The 21,128-nt window shown below is 54.8% G+C and overlaps 1 protein-coding gene across 1 annotated transcript; it reads right to left on the bottom strand.

The window, feature by feature from the left end:
- Positions 1–3,397: 3,397 nt before the first annotated feature.
- LSM4 (LSM4 homolog, U6 small nuclear RNA and mRNA degradation associated) lies at positions 3,398–15,448 on the bottom strand. The gene is made up of 5 exons (XM_082622242.1): positions 15,314–15,448; positions 11,248–11,289; positions 9,058–9,156; positions 6,009–6,192; positions 3,398–4,053 (listed from the first exon to the last, which is right to left on the bottom strand). Exons 1-5 carry the CDS (start codon positions 15,314–15,316, stop codon positions 3,962–3,964), a joined length of 420 nt encoding a protein of 139 aa, XP_082478368.1. The 5' UTR covers positions 15,317–15,448; the 3' UTR covers positions 3,398–3,961.
- Between the last annotated feature and the right edge of the window lie 5,680 nt (positions 15,449–21,128).

Raw genomic sequence — 21,128 nt, 5'->3', positions numbered from 1 at the left:
GTCCAGTGGGTAAGACTCTGCGCTCCCAGCGCAGGGGGCCCAGGTTCTATCCCTGGTTGGGGAACTAGATCCCACATGCATGCCGCAACTAAGAAGTCCACATGCCGCAACTAAAGACCCTGCACACCGCAATGAAGATCCCGTGTACTGCAACTAAGACCCAGTGCAGCCAAAAATAAATAATAAATAAATAAATATTTTTAAAAAAATAGGTGCCGACTTCACCTGCCCCCGTTCCTAATTCTACACCTGACACAACTGACCTGAGAGAAGGTAAATGGATCCTCCAAGTTCGAGGGGACAGAGAGAGGAGCTCAGAGGAGGCTCTGGAGTGGTGTGTCCTGGGGGCTGTGTGTCCTGGGGAGGGTCACTCACCCTCTCTGTGTCTGCGCCTGGGCACTGCCTGGCACATGCTAGACTGTTGTTAGTTCTCAGCCCTGGGTCTCTTCATCCTCTCTGCCCTTCCCAAGCAGGCCATGGAAGCTCAGGGGATTTGCACTTGCTGTTCCCTCTACCTGTTGTTCCCTGCTCTCTTTCTGAGGCCAGAGGCTTCTCGTTGTTCGGGAATTGGTTTGACCATGTCCCCCTTCTACTCTTTGGAAAGGACCCACCCCAGCATCCTGAGTTTCCTGTAGAACAACAAGCCTGTCTGCCTGGGCCCTCACGGCACCCCTGCCCCTTCTCCTGTCACCTCTGCGGCCTCTACCTTGGGCTGAGCCCCCAGCACTGCCTCCTCTTGGTCTCTTGGCTTTCACCCTTGCCTCAGTCTGTTCCAGAACGTTCTGTGGCTTCCCATTTCGCTCAGGGCCTGCACCCACCCCATTTCCTGTCCTCTCACTTTGCTCCTGTCACCACTTGGCACAGGACCTTTGCACAGGCTGTTTCCCTGTCAGGAACGCTCTTCCCCCAGATGGCTGGCTCCTTTGCCTCCCTCAAACCCTTTTCTCAAATGTCACCCCCTGGCCTGCCCGGACCACCTCTCTCCCCCACCCTTGCTTTCTACTCTGAATTTATGCATTCAGCTTGTTTGTTGCCAGCTCACTCCCGTGGAAGATAAGGGCCACCATGGTGGGGACTCTCTGCCTAATTCACAGCTGAGTCTCCAGTGCCTGGGATGGAGCTGTGACCCCAGTTCCTCTGCCCCCCGCCAGCCCTCTGCTCCCGTTGTGGCGGGCAGCTTCTCCCACTGAGATCGTTTGAGTGGACATCAGACCATTTCCCACAGGCCAAGCGGCCCTTTGTCCACAGAGAGATGTCAGAGGACACCAAAGCACATGCTGAGCCAGTAGGGGCACTCATGCTGCTGATGCCAGGACATGCGGACCCCAGGGTCCAGTTGAATGGGTGGGGAGGACACCGGCCATCAAGCCTGCCTGGAGGACGTGGGAGGCAGCAGTCTGGGGGCAGGGCTTCCCGGGGGAGGTGCTCTTGGAGCAGCAGGTGAGGCCCAGGAGAGGAGGAATCAGCACAGAAGTGTGTGCAGGCTTCTGCAGGCGGAAAAGCAAGAGACACCCTCCCACCCACCACCAGCTTGCGGGGCTGCTGCTTGAGGCTGCCCACTGAATCCAGGTCTCTGAAATGGACTCATGGCCCCAGGGTGAGGCAGCAAGGCCATCCAGGCTGGCGCTGGCCCCAGGCTGAGTCACACCCTGGGTGTGTGGGTCTCCCTGACCTGAAGCAGCTGGAGCAAACTCCAAGGGGAGGAGGTCGGGGCCTACAGGAACCGCCTACACTTAACCACCTACACTTAAGGTAGCCCGCAGGCTGCAGGTCATGCAGCAGTCAGCTGATGGGGGTGAAAATCCCTGGGGACAGACCATCAGAAGGGCAGAAAGAAGGAGTTGTGGGAACTAGTCCAGCACTTTTGGTTTCTCTTATTGTTGAAGGGGTTGAGGCTAGTTTCTTGAAACCAACCAGGAAGAAGACTGGAAAACGGGCCTGTCCCGACACCCAGCTCAGGAGGACGACGCTTTCCGGAAGCCCACGGCACCTAAGCGGCCAGGGCCAGGGAAACGGCTCATATCACCAGCGGGCAAGGAGAGAACTGGGAGCCCGGGCTGCCCGGCTGGAAAGGTCAGGGTTGCCTGGCGCGGCTGGCTGCGCGGGCGGGAAGCCGCGATTAAGCACGCGGAGGATGCGCCCCCGCGCGGAGACGGGGCGCGTCCGGGACCCACGACCCTCAGCTGCGAATGGGCCCTTGGGAACGTCTGAACGTTCCTGGTCCAAAGCTGGGTAAGGGAAGAAAAACCAAACTGCGAAGAGCAGGAAGGGGCGGGGCTCCTAAAGGGCTTCCCATTCACAGCCGCGCAGTACACCAGAGCCCCACGGATTTCATCAAAGCCTGGAGACGACCCGCGCCCGGCAGGGGGGGAGACCTAGCCCCCCAGACCAAGGCCCCGGAGGCCATAATGGGACTCTGCGTCCCATTTGTTGTGAACACGGCCCCCTCCCTCCCCAACCGTCCTTCTCGCGCCTTCATGTCAGCCGGGCCCCTGCACAGCCCACGTCTGTGATGAGGGAGGTGGGTTCTCAGGGCCCAGGTCACACTCAGACCCCACACCCCCGTCCTCAACCTATGCCAAAGTGTTGCTTTGTCACTAGGCAAGGATTCAGGCAGCAGCAGGTCCCTGGAGGGGGGGCCCGAGGAAGAAGCAATGATGGGGGTGAGAGCGGTGGCAGGGAACGGCACTCTCCAGATAGGATGGGGCTGAGAAATCTTCGTCAGACGTCTTCCAGCTAGCTAGGCCAGCACTTTGCAGACCTAAGTGGCAGTTCTACAGGCACCACCACCTTTTCTTCCGATCACCCCTCAGAACCGGTCTCAACCCCGTGACAGGTAGAACCCGCACCCACAGGAACCGGCCTCCTAATGCCAGCCTGTCTCTGCAGTTCCCAGGAATATGGGTCAGCAGACCATGTCACCGGAAACATTTTCACAAGTGCTGGCTCAGCGTCTCAAGCAAATCACCGGGTTGTGGAGAGGCAGTGCCCTGACTTGAAGAAGAGGTAAAAGGTTCACGAAAACCTTCCTCATGTGTTCCTCGAAGCAGCCGCCTGTCATAGCTTCTCTCTCGGTGAACTCTGGTGTGCATGGTGCCTGCAAAACAGGGACGAGGGCAGAACACTGGTGGCAAGGCCAGGCGCTGTGGGTGTCCCGCTGGCTCCCACCTCCCCACAAAGAGAGGAGGGGGTCTCCTACTGCCCAGAGCTCAGTCTTGCCTTCCACCTTTTGTAAGAGGCTGCTGAGGGACATGGGAACCAGTGTCCCAACAAAGTGCTTCCCCTCAGTGAGAGGCCACAGGGTACAAAAGGAAACTTCTTGCATGGGGCTGTGATTTCCTGAGGACACTACTTACTAGATGCACCCAGTGGTTCAAAAGGAATTATGGATTTACAGTTTGTAGTTGTATTTGTTTTTATTTTTGTAACACAAAGAGGGAGAGAGGAAGTGAAGGGACAGGGCCCAGCGTCGTCCCCCAGAACAGCTTCTGAGGCATACGTTCGCCTGGATTCATTTTGAAAAGGCAACTTTGGGGTCCGTGTTTCAGGAAACTCTCCAGGCTGTCAATCTCAGCGCAAACAGCTTAAAATAAAAACCTCCCGTCTGTTCACCACACAGGGATCTAACACAAAATGCAAAACAAACCTGTTTGGAAAATGCCTGCCCTTAAAACAAGAGTGAGGGCTTTAAAGATTCATTAAACACAGACTCTTCCAGGAATCAAGTTGGCTGCGATTTCACAAAACCAGAAGCACAGAATAACGTTTCCAACTGTAGAACTGCTGGCTGACAAAAAAAGAGGAGGATCACAAGATGACAGGCAGGGGGGTCCTCCCCCAACACCTGCCTCTTCTTTTTGTTCTGAACAGACTCATAAACTGGAGAGTAGAAACGCAGCCTTGCGGGTGGAAGCAGATGCTCGGTGGCGGTGGCTCAGTCTCTGGGGAACAAAGGGGCGGCTCACTGTTTGCCCGCCTGTCTGCCTGGCTTCTTTTCTGGTTGACCTCTGCCGGTGCCTGGGATTCCACCTCGGCCCCGGCCACCAAACACACCTGTGAGACAGGGGAAAGGGGCTTTAGCAGAGCTGGGCTGGGAGGCCCACTGTAGACTGGGACCAGGAACTGGAATCCTTAGACTGTGGCCAAGTTGTTTAATCCCTCTGGGCCTCAGCTTCCACTTCTGTAAAGTGGGGGCAGTGATCCTTCCTCTGGCGGGAAGGGCAGGCTGAGAATCTGAGATGGAGTGTCGACCAGGGCTGGGCATGGGTAGTGCTCCAGAATATTCTCAGTGTGACAAGGGACCAGACCAGGCCCCCCAGGGGTGTGAAGGATGCCAGGGAGGACAGAGGTTGGCACCAAGTCACACTGGGGCTTGAGGCAGGCTTCCTAGAAGAGAGGGCTGGGGGCCAAGGTGGAGGGCAGTCACCAGGACAAAGCCAGAAGGCTTCCAGGAGGAGTGGGGGTGGGGGAGCACGAGCTAGGACAAGGCCTGGACTCAGTCCAGGGATGGGGCAATGACCCCCAGCTGTGAGGCTGGGAGCTGCACCAGGGGACCTGGGCCTTCCTCACTCTGGCACCACCTGCATCTGGCCCAGGAGAGAAACGACTGGGTGGTTTGTGTGTGTCCAGCCCGGAGAAGGGGCAGGGGAGCCTCCTGGGCCCTGACCTCTGCAGTCAGTGGTGGGGCTGTTTCCAAAATACATTTTACGTGGAACAATGGCACTGCTGTTGGGGGAGGTGAGTAGTCGGAGGGAGGGCATGCCCCAGGCCCAGGGAGGTCCCAGAAGGATCAGGGCAGCATGGGGACACAGAAATGTACACACAGGCCCCCTTCCTCCACAGACATGCAGGGGGCCCTCTGGGGACAGAAGCCAATGCTGGCAGGGTCTGCCTAACCCCATGTCTCCTGGGGTAAGACCAGCTTTGCCAAGGGGAGCCTGGCTATGCGGGGACCCCTGTGAGATTTCCACTGGCTGTGGAAGGCCCCGTGGTCTCCGTTCGGAGCCGCCCAAGCAAGCCGCTCTCCCCGTCCTCCCTGCTCCTTCAGGCAGTTTACTTGACAGTGGTGGCCCCCAGTGAAGAGTCTAGCCCTGGGGACAGGTCCTGGGACCCCTGGGACCCTGCTCACCCCCATCCTAGGCTACCCTCCACCTGGGGTGCCCTCCTGCCCTCTTCCATCTGGCTCCTTTCTGTCACGTGAGCCTCAGCTCATGGCTGGCTCCTGTGTCCTTCCCAGCCCTGCCCACGAGCCCCCAAGCTGGGCCCCGGGCCTGGCATACAGGAGGCCCCTCCAGATGCAAGAGACAAAGCCAGGTCCCTCCAAGAACAGGAGCCGGGCGGGGGAGGCGGGGAAGGGCAGGGTCTGCAGATGGTCTCTGAGCTCAGGCCCCAGCTGACTGCACAAGTTTAATTTTATGCCAGATTTATAATCTCAGGGTGGTATGCTGGGATCTATCCAAAAGGCATGACCTTGGCTTTGTATAAAGGAGTCATAGCAGGGAAGGGTCCCATGCTGGGGCCCCACGCTGGGGTACTCACCCGCAGTCTAGTGAGGCAGGCACCACAGGACCCTCTCTGCAGAGGGGAAACTGAGCCTTGGCGAGGTGCCCAGAGCACCTGCCAGGAAACACAGGCAGGGCTCAAGTTCCAGGTCTATGTGGGCCTGGACCCAGACCTAAGGGAGCACTGAGAGCCACTGTGGGGCAGGAGGGCCCAGGTGGGTGAGGGTCAGCACTGACCACCAGGACTCAGCTGGGCTCCCCGGGTTGGGCTCCTGCGGCGGGGCAGGCGGCAACCAGCAGCGTCAGCTGTTCTGCAGAGGAGCCCCATGAGTCACAGCCCCCCAGCTCCACGTAGGAGGGGCTCAGAGCCAGGCCCTCGGCACCATGACGGCACCAGCCAAGAATGTCAACACTGGGCCGGGACGGATGCCACGTGCTAGAGTCACCCCCGCCAATGGGGAGGCCCCAGCAGCCTGCTAGGGAGGAAGCAGGGAGAGAAGGGCATACCTCGCCCGGTGCCCCCCATTCCGCGGCCCTTCTGCTGCTTCTGCTGCTGCAGGCCACCGCGGCCGCGGCCCTTGGCCACCACCTCCTCCTTGACCATGTCGATGATCTCATCAGGGATGCGCAGGTATTTGATGGTGCTGCCGCGGATGTAGCACTCGGGCATCCGCCAGAATTTGTCCCCGTCCTGTGAGAGAGGGGGTGTGTGTCAGATCTGTGGCGGGGTAGGGTCCCTGCAGAGCAGGTGCAGATGGCAGGGGCAGCATCTGTCCCCTCAGGTCGCCTGCACCTGGCATCGCCCCCGCAGGCTGCAAAGTTCTTCGTCCTGGACGGGACACTGGAGGGGCCGCCCTCCAGCAGGATTTCTCCAGATCCTTGGCAGCCCTGCACACATGAGAGAGGGTGGGGCAGGGCCTCGTGAGAAGCCTCCGCGTCCTCAGCCTGTCCTCCAGTGGGGGATGCAGCCCGAAGCCTGGAGAGGGGTGAGGCTGTCCCACGCGCCAGGTGCTGCCACAGCCCAGCTCCTCCCCCTCCTGCCCCCAGCCTTCCAGAACTCACCTTCTGGAACCCTCTCTATGCACCCTGACTCATTCATTCACACAACTATCTCGTGGCAGGGTCTGAGCTGGGCATGGGACACAAGTGAGCAGGACAGAGACCCTGTGTGATGGGTGAAGAGGGCCAGGAGGGGGGTGGGGAGCCAGGTCTGGGGCCAGCCAGGGGCAGCTCCCAGTGATGCCAGTTTTCAGGGGAGCTAATGGAAGCTAGAGAGACAAGGGGCTTGTAAAGTTGCAGACTCCTGAGCAACGCCAACCCTGCAGTTCTTAGGATGCTGACTGTTTCCCCACCACCACCATATACCCTGCGACCAGCACAAGGCCTTCCCTCCACGCTACCTCCTGCTGCCCCTGGGCGGGAGCCCGGGGCCTCATCCATCAGATGAATTCTCCAGCCCCACCCCTGTTGCCCAGGCCAGAAGCCTGGGTAACCCATCCCCCCACACCCCTAGAAATCAGACCAAGACATCTCCCTGCTTAGATCCCAATCAGCGCCCCGCTGGCCCAAGGACGAGGTCCAAACTCCTCAGTGTGGTTCCAGAGGGCCTGAGATCCAGCCCCACCCTGGCTGCCCTCTCTCGACACTCGATGTGCCGTCCAGATGGAACTTTCTGGAACACACACAGTGGGCTTCCGGCCCCCAGCACTTTGCACACGCTGTTCCCACCTTTTCATGTCTGGCTAACTCCAGCCCTCAACAGGCCTTGCTTCCAGCCTCCCTGCAACCCCCAGTCCTCCTGCATGACACTCATCAGCGGTGCCTGGGCCGATCTGGCCCAGCCCAGTGGAGGTACTCAGCAGGGACAAATGGAATGTTTGTGGGCCAACTCTTCCCAGGAACACACACGAGAGCCCCCGACCCATACAGGAACCCCAAGAGGCCCCAGAGCATTCCTTTCCCAGAAATGGTAGGCGAGGGGCCAAGTCCGTGGGGATGCAAAGTACAGCCAGACAGAAACAATGATTGTGTGGAAGCTCAGGGCTGGGGCTGAGGCTGGCGGCTCAGCGCGAGGCTCTCCCTCAGCCAAGGGCAGGCCGAGCCCAGCACGCTCCCTGTAGGAACAGAGTTTACCGTGCTTTCCACGGGGGCAGCTAAATGCCTCCCGACCCTTGCTCTCCCGTGCTTTCTCAGCCCCTGAGGTCTCTGTGTTCAGCCACCTGCTACCCAAGGGAAGGAGGGGCTGCCATCACCTGTTCACAGATGAGAACTCTGGCTGGCCTGCGTGAGGCGGTACCTCCCACCAGCCTCTCCTCCCAACCACTGGGTCACAGAGAGGGACTCCCCAGGGGGAGCCACGTGTCCAGTCTCAGCTGGCCGTGGAGGCCGGCCGGACCTTGCCCCGAGACCCAGCGACTGGTTCTAGGTCCCAGAAGTGGACACAGACCTAACGGCGGTGTGCAGAAGGACAAGCGCTCAGCTGGGCACTGCAGCACCGTCTGCCACAGGCACACTGGAAACACCTGCCACCAGGAGTTCGGTCCCAGGAAGCAGGTCACAGAGCCGAGCAGGTGAGGGTAGGGGGTCACAGCCCTCTGTCTGCCTTTTGGGGTGTGAACTGTCCAGGAGCACAGACCGGGGTGAGAGTGGCTGCCTTGTGCTCTGCTGTATGCTGGCGTGGTGAGCCCGGGGGCACACCGCCTGTGGCTCAAGACAGCCGGGCCCTGCCTGGGCCCCCCAGGAGCTTCCTCCCCGTAACATGAGGGGCTATCTTGGGCAGGGGGACGGAGACCGGAATCAAGGTGAAAGGAAAGCTCTAGCAGAACCCAGTACAGATTAGGGGGAGGGAGTCCTGCCTTCATCACCGTCCTCATCAGTCTGTGGATCATCCCAAGGCGGGGAAGGCCAGTGACCCTGGAGAACATTCTCCCCCACCCAGGCCCTGCACTTTCTGGTTTCAGGCCTCAGGGGGAACAAGCCCCGTGGTGGCCTGGACATCCCACGGTCATGCCACTACGGCCCACATGGTGGGCAATGCCCACACCCAGGACCAAAGGCAGCAGAGGCTGACAAGGAGGGTGGGGCCTGCCCTGGAGGCCACCCCCTCCCTGTAGAGCAGGGATTTATGGCCAGGAGCACCCCCCAGGTCCAAGTCCTTCTTGGTCAGGGGTGGCACCTGGGGATGCGGAAGCAGCTCAGTGCCTGCCGGGCAGCATCCCTGCAGGTGCAAAGTCCAAGGCACTAGAGAGACTTGGAGCCTTGTCCGGCTGTCCCCCCCAACATCCTGCCCAGTCCCTCGGGCCCCGCCCCTGCAAGAGGCCCCGCCCCTGGCAGGATGACCGGTGGTATAGGCTAAGGTAGGCACCCTCCCACTCCTCCCACACGTCCAGGGAAGGGCTTTTATCCCACTTGGAGGCGAGGACGCTGAGGCTCTGTAAAGCCCCAGGTCCCAGTGCGCAGTCCTGGCCACACGACCCCCATTCACTGTGCCCACCAGACCGGAGCTGCCCCAAGGCCCCCAGGCAGTGGGTGCAAACGCGCGGTGGAGGGCACTCACCCTGGACGTGCAGATCACCTCACGCAAGTTGATGTTCATCCAGTTGTCGCAGCTCACCAGGTGCCCATTGTACGTCTCCCCGTTTTTGAGCTCCACCAACTGGAGAGAAAACGGGTCCCACATCAGTCTCAGGCCCCAAGAGAGACGCAGACTTACCCCGAAGAGCAGACCACCACCACCGGGCCTCATTCAGACACATCCTCGGCTCTTCTTGGGACCCAGTGGCCACAGCACACGGTGCCCAGGCCCCCAGGGGTCCACCTTACAGGAGACACGCTCTGCTTTCTCGGTACGCTTTGCTGGGCATTGTAGACTTTCTACGAAGAAACCATTTTTTTGTGTGTGGAAGAAACAAACAGACAAAAAAACCCCCACATCTTTAAAGGAATGAGTAAGGGTGGCCAGGGGCCGGGCAGGTGCCCGGTGATGGCACACGTGTGATCCTTGGTGGTCTGGAAAAACTGTTTTTCATTGCAATAACTACTTGCTTATTTTGATGTTTCGGGAAAAGTGCGTCATGCGGAAGACAGGCTTTTGCTAGGAAAAGGCTGAGACTTAAAAAAGAATCAACTTAGAGAATGAACTTACGGTTGCCAGAGGGGATTGGTGGGGGGAAGGGATAGTTAGGGAACTTGGGATTGACATGTACACAGGACTATATTTAAAATGGATAACCAACAAGGAAGTACTGTATAGCACAGGGAACTCCGCTCAATATTATGTAACAACCTAAATGGGAAAAGAATTTGAAAAAGAATAGACACGTGTGTATGTATAACCGAATCACTTTGCTGTACACCTGAAACTAACAACATTGTTAATCAACTATACTCCAACACAAAATAAAAAGTTAAAAAAAAAAATCAACTCTCGGGGCTGGAGAGGCACTGGGCTCACAGCCGCCACCTCTGCATTGTTCCATGGGCCGGGCATGGGCGCTGGCGCCGGCATAATGAGCGCCAGCGGCAGCCTGGTCTGTGCCTATGACTTCTTGCTGAAGTTCCCGCTGGTGGGTGACAGTGACGTGGTGAGGGTGAGATCTTGGTGAGCCTGCAGGACGATACAGCCGAGTCCCCGTACGGACACCTGGCAGACATCATGCGCTCTCCTGCTGCCTTCTGCAGTGCTGCAGACATTTTCCAGCTACTCTGCCCGTTTCCCTTGGCAACCACTTTAAGATTTAAAATATGATTTGTAAAGTCATCACTTTCAAGTTTGGAAAAAAAAAAAGAAAAAAAGGAATCAACTCAGCTATCTGCCCAAGAGAAACGAAGACATACATCCATGGAAAAATGTGTTCATGGATGTTCCCAGCAGCTAAAATCTTCACGAATAGCCAAAAAGTGGTAACAACCCAAATGTCCATCATCAGTGGACAAATGGATAAATAAAATGTGATGTATCCACAGAATGGAATATCACCTGGCCGTAAGGAGCGAAGCTTTGACACATGCTACAATGTGGACAAACCCCAAGAACATCATGCTGAGTGAAGGAAGCCAGACACGAAAAGCCACATGTTGTGTGATCCCACGTACAGGAAATGTCCAGAACAGACAAATCCACAGAGACAGAAAGCAGATTAGTGGTTGCCTGGGGCTGGGGTGGGGGGTGGGGAGCAGCTGCTAATGGAGACTGGGTCACTTTTTGGGGTGACAGGATTGCTCTGGAACTACACAGAGGTGGTGGTTGCACAACACTGTGAATGTACCGAACGTCCCTAAACTGTACTTCAAAAGGTTGAATTGTATGGTATGTGAGTAACGTCTGAATTAAAAAAAAAGACAACAGAACATATCGACGGATACTACACTGTATCACGAAAGGACAAAAGCAGCTTAGGGAATGAGCATCCCATGAACCTATCCATATTTTAAAAAATCGTTCACGCTTACACACACGTTAAACTTCCAGATGTGTATATATCAAAGAATAGTTAAATTGTTGGGAAGATGAATGAAGAGGGGCTTCCACTTTCTCTGAATCTCTAGTATTTGACACTTTTAATAAGCATGTATTACTTTGATCAGGAGCAGAAATGACACAGGTCCTGACGCATGTGGGAGGGAAAAGAGGACAGGCAGGAAGTGGTTTTGGCTGGAGGCACCTCACCCTTTGCCCAGTGTCCCTGTCCCTGTGCTGAGGCTGGTCCCCACTGAAATGTGCCATCTCAGACCAGCATGTACTCACCATTGGGTGATTCTGAGCCGTTTTCAGCAGTGACAAAGGAAGCTGAAAGGCAAACAAAAGCACATGACTTGTTTCATCAGCGCTGTGGAGCCCTGGCCTCTGGGCAGGGCTGGGACTCCAGGAGCACACATTCCCCGACAGAAATGCAGCTTCTGAACTCTGCCCAAGCCCAGGACACATACCTGCCTCCTAGTTTAGGACAGAAAAGTCTCAGGAACACCCCCACCCCTGCAATCGCAGAGGCAGCTGCCCTCTGGTCTTGACGCTGACCATTCCGGGCATTTCTTTGTAGCTCAGGCTGCATATAGTCCCACTCCTGACAGGACCAGGTGTAGCCCTCCATGCTTATCAACAGCATCACAGCACACGGGTTCTGCTGCTGCTTGAATTTTTGCTCCACTGATGTTTCTGAGATACATCCAGGTTAATACATGCAGCTCTAGCTAGGCCTTTCATTTTCGGCATGGTAGGTGGTTATCTTCACACCCACTTTATGGACGGAGATACTGTGGCTTAGAGACTGAGGAACTTGCCCAGCACCAGAGAGCTAGTGAGAGATGGAGCTTGACTTGACCCCATCTGTCAGAAGCCAGCTCACGCTGAGCCCACACTTCAGGGGGCAGCCCTGATTGAACCAAGAGTGATTTGGCCAGGCGCAACTGGCCTCCCAATCAGAGGAGGCCACATCTGAGCTAGGTGTTCATAGAGGAATTCACCAGGTGAGAGGAAGAAACATTTCAGAAGCCTGTGGTCACTGCAAGTGAGAGCAAATAAAGGATGGGATTTTAAAACTCCCCCTGATAAGATGAACTTTCAAGATAGTTCTTTTCCCATTATTACTGAGTTTCTTTTTTATAAAAAACATATAGTGTAACTGGGGGAAAAAAATCAGTTCTTTTCATTTTGGGTACACAAATCACAACCCATACACTGGGGCCTGTCTCTGGGTCTCCAGAACGGTGACTCAGGTGGCAGCGTTTGGGTCCAGGGTCCAGTAACAGCCTATCCAGTATAGTCAGGTGAAGGTTCTAAACCAAGGGCCCCACAAGATGGGAAACTGCCTCAGCAAGGACCACACCTTGCCCAAGTAACTTTGGAATCTAAGTTGGCCTGAGCTCCAGGACATCTTGGCAGGGGAGTCCCAGCCCACCCTCACCCTCCAATAGGGGGCAGCTGCTTCTCCAGGTGGTGGGGACTGTGAGGCCTCTCTCAGGAGACCACAAGGGGCCCTCAACCCCCAGAGGACGGCTCCCTATGGAAGGGCTTGGTGGGGGGGAATATCTCATATCCCACGGGCCTTCCCTAAGAGCCACCTGGGGAAGATCCAGGGGCGGCAGGAAGCCAGGCCCAAGCCCACTTCCTGCACTGGCTTCCTGGAAGGGCACGATAAGGAGGAAGGAGCCACGTGGAGAGGAGGTGGCTGCTCCGAGGAGGGTGGGCAGGCAGGCTGGGGTCCCAATGTGGCCAACCTGCAGCTCCTGCCCTCTCCTCTGGAATGCATCCGTGTGATGCTACTGGGTGCAGAGAGCTGGAGGCTCAGCGGCGTGTGCGGGAGCCACACCCCCAGGGGGTATTTTACAACGGAGAAGCCTCACGCTTTGCTGGGCAAGCCTGTTCTCTGTGCCCACAATGGGAAGCTGGACCAGGGCGATGACACACCTAGGTCCTCCTCCCAGATCAGCGGAGAGGGGACAGGGCCAGCTTAGCCCTGGAAGGCGAGAATGAAGATGGACTCAGTGCTGAGAGGTGGAGGGAGGGTCACAGCAGTACAGTCAAGGCCCCTCTAGATGAGGCACCAGCGGTAGAACAGATGGGACCTGCCCAGGGACACGGAGCAAGATCCCGCTAAAGCTGAGGAAAGTAGGCTGAAAGTAGCAGGGGACCCACAGACGTCCTTCAATGGCATACAGAGCCTCTATGCCGGTCCCTCTCAGGTTGCCACCCTGTCCCAGCTACTGGCAGCACAGCCCTGAAGGACCCACAGCCTCCTTAGCTGTTGCTGGCAGTGTGCCCTCAGAATACGGCCACGACACAGATGGGTCCAGCACCTGCTCACAACCCTTGCCTGTGCAGCCGCCCCCTAGGCGGGCCACAGAGCCAGGCCTGACACGGCTCCAGCAAACTGGCCCACTCTGCGCCTCACACACCATGCCCGGTGCTGCTGGCCAAGCTTTGTTCCTCGGTTCCCTCTGCCTGGGGTGCCCTTTCCCCAGGCTGGTGGCTGCTCCCTCGGCCAGGCCCTCATTATAATCCCATCAAGGGAACAAGGTTTCCACCTGAGCCACCCTCTGCTGTTTCTATTATAGGACGTAGCCAGTCTCTAATTAACTTGTTTATTTATTATGTCTCCCTGGCTAGACTGGAAGTGCCACAAGCCTCCTGCTAGACTGGAAAATTCAGAGGGTGTGGACTTTGTCCAGCACTGAACACCGGGCCAGGCACACGTGAAGGACTCAGTAAATATTTTCTGAACAAATACGGCACACACCACCAAGGGAGGCACTTGGGGCAGGGGGGATTCTTGCTCAAAGGAGAGGTGGCATTGGGATAGCAATGCCAAGCAGTGCTCACATCTCGCCATCTTCTATGTTCTTGTCCCCAAACAGTGCTGGAGACAGAGGTGAAGGGAAGGGGAGGATCCCGGTGAACTTGAAAGCCAAGGGGAAGGGGCGGCGGCAGGGGTGGGGAGATGGAAGACACTTGAAGGTGTCAGGGAGACAGGAAAGGGCCAAACACCCAGTTCAGGGGGAGACAGGGTCATCTGGAGTCGGGAAAGTCATAAAAAAGCTTCAGGCATGAGAATTCCTTTCTCTGGCCTTTCTCAGAACGCCTGGGGTCTGACCCTCAGGCCTGGACCAATCCAGGACTAGACCTAATGGTATCCTGAGGCTCCCAACTCAGGAAGCTGTTGCAGACCACCCACTCCCTCGCCCACACCCCTGCTTCCGGCCCTGCCCTGACCACAGGGAACAGGCAGTGTGTCATGCCTTGTCCACTCCTGAACACTCCTCAGAAGACAGGAACAGGCTGAATGAATGAATCTGTACTTCGCACAGACACTGTTCTAGGCTCTGGGACTAGATGAGGATAAAAGACAAAGATCCTGTCTCCATGGAACTTAAAAGATGCGTTCTTCCAGTTTTGCCCAGTCCCTCAGACGAACTCTACCCTCCAGCAGAGAGGAACCTGCTTCCTCTCTCCATCCCTACACTGACCAGAATTTAGTGAGCTCTCATGGTCGGCTCTGAAAAATGTGCAGCAACCATCTCAGAGCAACTCAGGTGCTGATGGGCCAGGTACTCTCCCAAGAAGCTCCCAGCTCTCAATTCCTCTGTGTGGACCTCCGTTTCCCTGTCGTACGCTGGGGGCACAGACGCTCTCTGGGTTAGATCTACAACTTCCATAACTTGTGAGCGCCATGGCCCTGGGGAGGCTTCCTATCAGGGCCTCAATTTTTCTTTTCGGGAAGATGTAGTCAGTCCATCCTTAGCTCAGGATACACCCTCTCCCTCTGAAAAACAGACTGTGTGACACAGGAAGAAGCAAACCCTTCTCTGGGTCTGTTTGTCAGCCTGAAAAAGAGAGGCACAGGAGGTTGTGCGGCTCTAAGGACCTTACAAGCCCTGAAATTCCCTAAATTGGTTTAATTTGAGAACGCACACCGGCCCCCTACTTCCTGGCGCTCTAGCTTTACAATCTATGAGGTTAGACTGGGTCGGATGCACTCGGAGTCACTTCCCTGCCCCAAATGTCACTCTGCTGCATTCACCGGGCCCTTCGGTGGGTCCCCTTCCTCTCCGGCCTGTTTCCCCACCTGAAAAATGGGAAGACTGCAGCTAGACCGCTATACTATGATTACACGTTCGGTCAGTCCCAAGTTCCCCTGAGACCGACTTGCTAGGTGTCCTGAGAGAAGCCCCTGCCGTCCCCGGTCTCAGTAACCACCCCCTCGGGCCTGGTGGGGAGGACTCGAGGCCCGGATGGCACGCTCGCTCCGCATCACCCCTGCCCCAGCACCCGCCCCGAGGGCCCTTGGCTGCCGGCTCCCCCGTCGTCTTGCCCTCACCATGGTGTCGGCGGGGACCGGGCTCCCCGGCCACTTCCGCCACCGCCGCCGCCGCTCACGTTCCCGCCGGTAGCAGCCCCGCTGCGCGCCACTAGGCTGAAATGGAGTGGCAGCGACGCGAGCCAGTCAGAGAGGGGCTAGTGGGAAGGACAACCAATCCACGCAGAGTAAGGCAAGGCCTACTACGCACGAGGGTGGGGCGGGCCGTGTTCTCACAGGAGAAATAAGGGACAGACTCGTAAAGTGCCGCCGTGAGTGCTGCAAAAGGGGGCGGAGCAATGTGCGCAGGCGCAGGAGGCCTTGTGGGTAAGGGCGCACGCGCAGGCGAAACCCTCGCGGATCTCGGCTCCACGCTGTGGGCGAAGGCGGTTATTACCTCCGGTTTCGAGAGAGAGAAATGGAAGCTCTTTGGTTGTTATTGGGATGTGCTTAATGTCTCCCTTCGGGCCCCTCCTCTCCTGAGTCTCATTATTGTAGCTGACCATTATCCAAGGCACATCTTTTGGTAGGTTGGAATCCCGGCTGTGCCCTTTGAGCCTCAGTTTGCCTCCCGTTGAAATGGCCGTAATAATAGTGTCTGCTCTAGAAGGTTGCAGTGAGGACGGAACGAGTTAAGCCACGGAAAAGCACGTAGAACAGAATCTGGCACATACTGAGCACTTGATACACGGGCGTGCAACATTGAGCACCTACTATGGACCCGCTCCTAGAAACACAGAAGTGAATAAACCAGACAAAACTCCAGGCCCTCCTGAGGCTTAGGAGCCCACTGAGGAGTCAGACGGTAAACAAAATAATTAGGAAAAGGTATTAGTTTCCTTGGGCTACCGTAACAGAGTGATCAAACTCGGTGGCTTTAAACCATAAAACTTGACCCAGAAGTCTGAAATCAAGGTGTTGGCAGGGCGGTTCCTTCTGAAGGATCTGAGGCACAATTCATCCCATGCCTCTCTCCCAGCAATCCTTGTAGTCTTTGGTTTATTTATTTCTTTTTATCTTTTATTTTTATATAAATGTATTTATATTTATTTTTGGCTGCGTTGGGTCTTCATTGCTGCGTGCGGGCTTTCTCTAGTTGTGGCGAATGGGCCACTCTTCACTGTGGTGTGTGGGCCTCTCACTGCGGTGGCTTCTCTTGTTCCAGAGCACAGGCTCTAGGCACGTAGGCTCAGTAGTTGTGGCACACGGGCTTAGTTGCTCTGCGGCATGTGGGATCTTCCCAGACCAGGGCTCAAACCCGTGTCCCCTGCATTGGCAGGTGGATTCTTAACCACTGTGCCACGAGGGAAGTCCCGTAGGGCTTGGTTTATAAACACATTACTCCAGTCTCTGCCTCTGACATCACATGGCTTTTCTCTGTCTCAGATCTTCCTCTTCTTTTCTATGAGGACACTCCTTTCTCTTATTAGGCCCACCCTAAATCTAGGATAAATTTCATCTTGAGATCCTTAATTATATCTGCAAAGACTTTATTTCAAATAAGGTCATATTCACAGATATGGGGGTTAGAACTTATCTATGTTATCCAAGATATGCTAGAACATTTCTTTTTAGGGACAATACTCAACCCACTACAACAAGTATTAGCTATGATTCCTTTGAACATAGACATTTATTTGAATAGTTCATGTCTCCTAGTTGACCATGCATGTACTTTCACACACTTGTGAGCATATCTGCAGCCTAAATTTCCAGGAAAGGTCCAGCTGGATGACCATCGAGGGTTCCTTCCTCTGCCTTGACTTTCACAGATGTCTTGACCTTCAGGTCTGTAAATGAGACATAGGTATTCTCCTCCAGTGACTACCCTTCTCCAGACCTCCTTAGTGTCAGCGCTGGCCCGAGAGCTTTTTCTTTTCTTTTTAATTTTTTGACTGTACCACGTGGCTTGTGGAATCTTAGTTCGCCGACCAGGGATTGAACCCGCCCCGGCAGTGAAACTGACAAGTCCTAACCACTGGATGGCCAGGGAATTCCCGAGAGCTTTTTCTTACCAAGCCCAGAGCCAAGCTCTTCCAACTGTAAAGTCCCTATTCCTCTCAGAGCCAGCTCAGGGAACCCCTGATGCTCAGCTTCTCAATAAAAGATTCCCCTGCATCAGGTCTCAGAGACCTGGGCAGAAGAGGATGGGACCTCACAGGCCTAGCCACCTCCCACTGGGCAGGTTTAGGGCACCAAAATCTACCCTCCAGGACCTGGTGAGGGGAAAGGGGTCTGGGGACCAGCTTTGCTATGAAGGAACTGAGTGACTCAGGCATGTTTCTCCCTCTCCCTTCTCGTTAAAAACAGGAATACAGGGGCTTCCCTGGTGGCGCAGTGGTTGAGTCCGCCTGCCGATGCAGGGGACACGGGTTTGTGCCCCGGTCCGGGAAGATCCCACATGCCGTGGAGTGGCTGGGCCCGTGAGCCATGGCCGCTGAGCCTGCGCGTCCGGAGCCTGTGCTCCGCAACGGGAGAGGCCGCAACAGTGAGAGGCCCGCGTACCGCAAAAACAAAAAACAAAACAAAACAAAACAAACAGGAATACAGATCTTCCTGGACTTACGATGAGGTTACGTCCCAATAAACCCATAATACGTTGAAAATATCATAAATTGAAAAGACATTTAATACATTTAGCCTACTAAACATCGTAGCTTGCTTAGCTTAGCCTACCTTAAACGTGCTCAGAACACTCACATTAGCCTATAGTGGAGCAAAATCATCAAACACAAACCTATGTGATAAAATGTTGAATATCTTATGTAATGTGTTGAACACTGTACTGAAAGTAAAAAACAATAGTTTAAAGTGTATCAGTTGTTTACCATTGTAACCATATGACTGACTGGGAGCTGAGGCTCACTGCCAGCTGCCCAGCATCACGAGAGTGTATGTCTAGCCCTGGAAAAGATCAAAATTCAAAGTTCAGTTTCTACTGAATGATTGCTTTCTCACATCATGAAGTTGAAAAATCTGAAGTCAAACCATCATAAGTCGGGGACAGTCTGTGATCATCTCTGCAAATCATCTCTGCAAATGTGTGGAGTGGTCACATGTGAAACCCATATAGAGTGCCAAGCACCTGGTAGCCCTGGACCCACAGTTGTCCTTCATGTCTTAGTTTGGGGTCTGCCCTCCCCCAGAAGCTGACCCTGAGATGAGGACACAAGGACACATGGAGTATTCAGGGGGTGACCCCAGGAATTCCCCACTGGGGATGGAGACCTGAGACAGGGAGGGAAGGATTCCTGCAGTGGATGCCAATGAGCAGGTGACAAAGTGGGCACCTGAGGGTTAGTCCAGCTGTGGACCTTAGGGAGACAGCATAAGAGCTTGTGTCTCAAAGTGGTCCCACCCAGGGTCAGGGCAGAGTTTATTTTCCCCTGGGAGCTTGGGGATGCTCCCAGGGTTGCTGGTGAGGTCAGGGAAGTGTGCAGGGTGCTAGTAAGTGGCCAACAGTGATATGTCGATTGGGCTAGAGGGATCAGTGTGACCAGCCGAGCCTTATTTGCCAAGGGTAAAGGCCGCTTGGATGTAAACAACAGAAACTGGGCTACATGAAGTGCTCCAGCGTCAACATGGTGGTAGAAGTAGGAAGAAAATTGCATGCTGGTTCACCTCGTTCTGACTTTTCTAGACTTTTCTATGTGCAGTCCTCCTTTTGCACAACTAACTCCTATTCATCCTTGAAAATTCTGCTTGGGTGACCCCGTGTGGCGGACTATGGTTACTGCAGATTTGGTCAGCTCTTTCAACACAGGGGTGGCCAATTGGAGTTCTCCGTCCACCTGGGCATAGTCGTTGGCTAAAGAGGAGCAAGTGACCACCCAAGGCCAATTAGAGTCACCCTTGGGACAGATACTGAGGGCCAGAAGGGAGAAAAGTGCTTTTCACAGAGGTTTTAAAAAGTGCAATAGTGAAAGCCCAGTGCCATCCCAATTGATCTTCTGGAAGAAGCTCTCTGCAGGTTGAATCTAACATAGAATTCCTCTGTGGAAAAGAGGCACAGTTTGAGCCCCTGGATCTAGCTATGTCTGAAGTCATAAGGTGCGACTTTCCACTTATATGAGCCCAACAAGTTGTCTTTTTTTTTTTTTTTTTTTTTTGCGGTACGCGGGCCTCTCACTGTCGTGGCCTCTCCTGTTGCGGAGCACAGGCTCCAGACGCGCAGGCTCAGCGGCCATGGCTCACGGGCCCAGCCGCTCTGCGGCATGTGGGATCTTCCCGGACTGGGGCACGAACCCGTGTCCCCTGCATCGGCAGGCGGACTCAACCACTGTGCCACCAGGGAAGCCCCAACAAGTTGTCTTTTATTGCTTAATCCACTTGGAGTGTGGACTCTGTCCCTAGCAGTTGGCAGGCCCTCCACTAATGCATCGCTACTCTGTGAATTCTTCAATGACTGCCCCCCCCCAGATCTAATCATTCCTTCTCTTATACTTTGAACTTCAGTACCTTGCATTGATTTTCATCATTACCTGGTTTGTAATCGTACCACACTGTAATTGCTCGTTTGCACACTTAAGCCTTCTTGACCCTAACTTGTAGGAGCAACGTGAGAGTTTGCATGGGCCGCTATTTTAGGCTGTCAGCAGTTTTTCCTTCCCCCCATCATGGACACATGACCCAGGCTCAACCAATCAGAGGTCTTCCCTGGAAGTCTCCTGGAATTGCAGAGCTGGAGTAACGTGAGTTCGGTACACACATGGCCGTCTTTTCACTTTAGAGTCTTGGCCCTGTTTAATCCTGGATCCAGCTGTACCTGATGCTTCAGAAAATCGTCATCCTTTCCTATCCCTTGAAAATACTCCTCTATTTTTTTCCAGTCCAGTTTAAATTGTATTTCTGACAGCGGAAGCCTGAAGAGTGTGAACCAAGGTACCTATCAAATTTAAAAAGATAAACTATCCTCCACTTAAAAAAAAAGGGGGAGGGGGATCATAAAACTCAATGCTGGCAAGGTTGTCGTGAAACTGGTAGACATATATTTTATTTTAAGTGGGGGAGAAGTGGCATTATGTTTCAAAATTCATAAAAGTGTCACACTCTGCAACTCAGTAATTCACTTCTGAAATTTTATACCAAGGAGGTCTTGTAAATGAAAGGAACTGCTCCATACCAAGACCTTGCAACGATGTTGCCAATTCTAAAACAGCAGAAAGAATATAAATGTCTAACAGCAGTGGACTGGTTGAGTAAGCTATGTTTCCTCCACTAGACAGAATATTTTCCATTCATTAAAAAATTATATGTAAATCCTCCCCCACTCCCACCCCCCGGGAGCACGCAGTGGGCTGAGCTTAGTGGTTAGATTCTAAAAAAGAGAGAAAAAAGAGAGAAAAAAGGGGGGCTTCCCTGGTGGCTCAGTGGTTGAGAGTCCGCCTGCCGATGTAGGGGACACGGGTTCATGCCCCGGTCCGGGAAGATCCCACATGCCGTGGAGCGGCTGGGCCCATGAGCCATGGCCGCTGAGCCTGCGCATCCGGAGCCTGTGCTCCGCAACGGGAGAGGCCACAACAGTGAGAGGCCTGCGTACCTCAAAAAAAAAAAGAGAGAGAGAGAAAAGGGAAAATAGTAACTTGACAGTGGGGACATGGCACATACCACCTGTAGTGGGTTGAATGGTGGCCCCTGAAACACATGTCCAAGTCCTGACCCCAGTACCTGTGCATGTGACCTTATTTGAAAAGAGTCTTTTCAGATGTAATTAAGTTAAGGACCCTGGGATCACCTGGGATTTAGGATGGAGCCAGAACCCAATGACTGATGTCCTTCTAAGAGAAGGCAGAGGGAGATTTGAGACACAGACAGAGAAGACAGAGGCAAGGATTGG

The sequence above is a fragment of the Mesoplodon mirus genome, assembly GCF_964341445.2.
Source record: "Mesoplodon mirus genome assembly, chromosome: 5".
Lineage (NCBI taxonomy): Eukaryota > Metazoa > Chordata > Mammalia > Artiodactyla > Ziphiidae > Mesoplodon > Mesoplodon mirus.
Note: the sequence above shows the minus strand (reverse complement) of the source record. Positions and strands in the feature narration are given on the sequence as shown.